Source organism: Austrofundulus limnaeus, unplaced genomic scaffold (assembly GCF_001266775.1).
Source record: "Austrofundulus limnaeus strain Quisiro unplaced genomic scaffold, Austrofundulus_limnaeus-1.0 Scaffold690, whole genome shotgun sequence".
Taxonomy (NCBI): domain Eukaryota; kingdom Metazoa; phylum Chordata; class Actinopteri; order Cyprinodontiformes; family Rivulidae; genus Austrofundulus; species Austrofundulus limnaeus.
Window position 1 is genome coordinate 37,010 of NW_013953092.1, and position 4,426 is coordinate 41,435.

The 4,426-nt window shown below is 40.5% G+C and overlaps 1 protein-coding gene across 1 annotated transcript in view; it reads left to right on the forward strand.

Moving 5' to 3' along the window:
• Window positions 1-4,426, forward strand: part of b3gntl1 (UDP-GlcNAc:betaGal beta-1,3-N-acetylglucosaminyltransferase-like 1) — a gene marked incomplete in the record, with an annotated part of 24,853 nt that overhangs the window by 3,868 nt on the left and 16,559 nt on the right. Inside the window, 2 exon segments of the mRNA XM_014027856.1 lie at window positions 788-853; window positions 4,079-4,174. Coding sequence (XP_013883310.1) covers window positions 788-853; window positions 4,079-4,174 — 162 coding nt within the window.

A 4,426-nucleotide genomic window follows, 5' to 3' on the forward strand; every position in this document is an offset into this window, starting at 1 on the left:
ATCAATTTAAAGGGTAATATTTTATTACCCTTTAAATTGATTTCTGGAGATTATCCAAGGTGCTTCATGACCCATAATTGGGTCCCAAGCCCAACTTTGGGAACCAAAGTGCAATGGTTCCCAAACTTTTCAGCTTTTTACCCACAAAATAACAGTAGCAGAGACCTGTGCCCCCAAATGTTTTTGGATGTTAAACATTAGCATTAGGCCAACTAAACATGGGCATAGTAACAATATTTTTGTACTACATTTATCCATTTTAAATATACTAACCTCACTCATTTAACAACTAAGTAGTAACAACTAAGGCAAAAATGTAATTAATTCAGAAAATCTTTTCAGGACCCCACCTCGATATTTTGGGACCCCACTTTGGGTCCCGACCCCAACTTTGGGAAATACTGGTGTATATTACGGCTGCACAGAAACACCCAGTTCTGTTGGCAGGWGCTCATCTCAGGTGAACAGAAGAACTGGACACGTTCTGGGTTTCAGTTTCTTTGTGGAAAAACAGATGTCGGCTTCCATGACACAAACCAATCTGGTTGTTGTTAGGAGGAGTTTTGAAAGTGTTTGTGATGATGGCGCAGTGCATCAGTGCCAATAATCTGGCGTGTGTGTGGGAACAGATTATATATACCTTCCTCTTTTCTWGATGTGCTTTTCAAGCTTTAATCGAAACCGTTTCGTAAAAGGTTATATTTGTGTGTGCTTAAACTGTTATCAATGTTTTTGAAGAACTACTTTGGTTCGTTGAGTTGAAACGTGGATRTTCCTGTAACCGTAGGACGACATCATGTTGCCACAGAGAGTTCGCCTGCAGTACGAGGCATCGCTCCTCCATCCAAACTCGGTAAGTTTCTGCTGAACCCGTTGCTTCTTCACTTCCTTCCGTCTCTTTTTGTTGACTATCGTCACCCCCCTGCTTCCTTTCTTTTCTCCTCACTTCTCCTCCTCTTGTTCCCCTTCTCTCAGCCTGTTGTGATGATATTCATGCTGTCTGTGTAAGGGTTCCTGCAGCCGGCACACAGAACAGTGAGAGTATCCGGTGTCGCCTCGGTGTGCCAGGCCAAAGGTCAAAGGTTGCATGTGTGAGGAGGGAAATGAGTAAGACCATAGGGAGACAGCGGGCTTGCTGCCCTTTTCTGCTACAACTTTCTTTTTTCACAGCTCTGGAAAGAAGATTAACTGCCTGGCTAAAAAAAAGTCGCCACCAAAAAACAACAAAAAAAAAAAAAAACGGTCACACACTCTAGTATTCGGTTGAACTTTTTCGTAATGTCAGTTATGATTACTGCAGTCATTCGCTGTGGCTTTGTGTTGATAAGCTTCTGCAGTGTCACGATTTATTTCCATCCAGTGTTGCATTATTTTTCACCAACACCTTACATTGATGATGGTAGAGTCAGACCTTCTCCAGCTCATCCCAAAGATTCTCATTGGTCTCTGTGGAGTCAATCCATGTGTAAAAATGATGTCTCATCCTCCCTGAACCACTCTTTCACAACTCCAGCCTGATGAATCCTGGTATTGGGAAGAAACAATCCATTGATGTAATAATCTGGTCATTCAGTATATTCAGGTCAGCTGACCTCATTCTTTGAGCACAGACTGTTGCTGAACCTAGACCTGACCAACTACAACCCCACATCATAAACCTTTAGTTACATCCTGGTGGAGACTTTTTTATTGGCTTGGCAATGTATTTATTCTGTGTTGCTTCTTTTTTGTGTGTGTGTGATAAGACTCTTCAACACCCACCTAAACAGCAAAGATCCATGTGGTGTGTTTGTTTGTTTGCACTGTTAGCAAAATATCTCACGAACCACTGAGCAGATATTAACTTTTAGGACCAACCAGTTCAAGATGGCCCCCACAGCAAAACACTCTTATTAAACACAAGAATAACAAAACTCAGTCACTTTGACAGATATTGAGCTAAAGTTAGAGGTGGTAGTATCTCAGCGTTTTCTCCAACGTACACTTTGAATGCAACACAATGTGAAAATGAACACGTTGCACAAACCCTTGGCATTAACAGTCAACCCTGTTTGTCTGTTAGCAAAATAACTCATGAATCACTTTATGAATTTTAATTAAATTCCCTGAAAGTATTTTTTTTTGCATAAACATCTACAACTAATTAACTTTTAGAGTTTAAGTTGCTTCTCAGTTTATCAAACTTTTACTAAACGGAAATGGTAAAAACTCAGGGAAACTTAGACACTGAGCTAAAACACAGTGTGGTGATAGCTGGTAGTCATTCACAAGACATACTCTAAGCACAAGCAGATCATGAACATTTACACAAAGTATCACAAGGTTTCTCATGATGGTAATTTTCAGGTATAAATAAAATAGCTATAATATGTCATTTCTAAACAAGATGATCCAAATCTCTGGAGGCGGGTGGTATGCGTTCTTTCAATCAATACTAGGTTTTTGGTTCTTAAAGGAGATATATCATGCTTTTAAATCCATCTTTTTCACATTTAAATCATCYAGTTGAGGTCTATCTAAAGTGGAACTGCAATGCAGAAGTTCATTGTTATCGTTGACAGAGCCACATGCTTATGCACTCTGGAATACTATACAACTTAATTTGCTTCAAGGGGACTTCCTGTTCACACAACAAATGATGGGCATTCTGCTGTTTTATACAATTCTGATTACTACACAACATAGTACTAGTAATAGGAGGAATAGTAATATTGTTATCGGCGAATTCTTTTGCCACACAAAAAATGGCGTTTGCTAACTGGAAGTACATCATCGTGATTTTATGTATGCTTTGATATGAGTTCCTCCTTATTGTAACTCCACAAGCCGCTCTTTCACCCCTTTGCTGAGGTGGGTTTGAGATCCAAGTTGTTTTGAGGCTGTCTCTTTAAATCTAAGCGAGATGCTTTACACCCCGCCCCCCTCCAGCTTCCAGAGCGGTMCATTGTACCTTGATAGAGGGGTTTATGTTTTATTTACAAAATAATTAAAAGTTGTCAACAAAGGAAGACTTGTCCATTTTGTTGGAGCCAGAGTCTGACCCAGAGCCATAGAGACTGATTGTCCCCTTTACTGTTTTTTCACATAGATTWCCTGGTTTGGAATGAAATATTAATTTATGTACAATACTGGTCAAAAGTTTTAGAACACCCTAATTTTTCCCTTTTTTATTCATGCAGCTCAATTCCAATGAACAGCTTGGAAAGGTACAAATGGAAGTGCTGAACTGTTAGAGGCTTGCAAATGCCTAAAGTTACCCAAAGCTGAAAGTCGTCTGCGTTTCCACTGCAAATGTGCACAAAAGTTTGTCCATATTCTGTTAATGTAGAAAAAACACAGTTTTGCAGTTGCAGTGTTTCCATAAAGTATGCTATTAAAGTCACGTGTGAATACGTTTGTTCTCATGGTTAGTCATTACAAACAAGGCGGCAATGGATGTAAACATAGCATGTTGCTACCACGACACTAGCACTTATCATCAGAGGAGACGTCGGTGTCTTTTATTGAGGCTTTCCAGTGACAAGCCCATTATACTTGGGAGCGGCTACGTATGCTGTGTTTTTGGGAAATTATAGTCACTGAGTTTACTACTTTCTTTTACAACTTAGTTGATTTCACTACTTCTACTTCCAGTTGTCTTCTTTGTTGTCCTCTTTTCGCCAGTAGAAACAGCCGGTTCTTGATCACTTCACTCCCTTGATGCGAAAAAAGTGTTTACAGTGCAGTTTTGCGAAAAACACCTATTTCGATACGGCCGAAAAACCATCTCATCCTATTGCAAAAACATTTTGTCAAAAAAAGGAAGTTTTTTCGAAATTGACATGCTTCCATTGATCAAATTTATTTTCGAAATTCTAATTTGCGCATTTTCACGGTCAATGGAAACACACCTTAACTTTCAGTTTTGGGTAACGTTTTTTAAACCTCTGGCAGTTCAGTACTTACCATTTAAAAATGTCATGCTGTGTTTGGCATTTGTCCAAGATGTGTGTTACTCTGTGGGGAATGTCTTTATGATCAAAGTTGTTTTTCCTGGCAGTTAAAAGTAAACACGTGCGTGTGTGTGTTTTCCTGATAGCTGATTGGCTGTAGAGTGCAGCGGCTGCCAGAGGGATCCACAGAGCGTTATACCCGCTGGATTAACTCACTGACTCAGGATCAGCTCCTCACACAGGTAAACACACCAGGCTCGGCGGTAAATGTTTGTGTTTCATCTGTACGCAGAGAGGTCGCGCGTCAGGCAGCTACCAGGTCAGATAGAAACAGGATGCATACCTGCCGTCTGCTGTTTCCACGGAAATATGGAGGGTGGAGGCTGCTTCACTTCTGCCCTCACTGTCCATCACAGCCTCTGCAGAGGAAACAGCTTGTGTGTGTGTGTGTGTGTGTGTGTGTGTGTGTGTGTGTGTGTGTGTGTGTGTGTGTG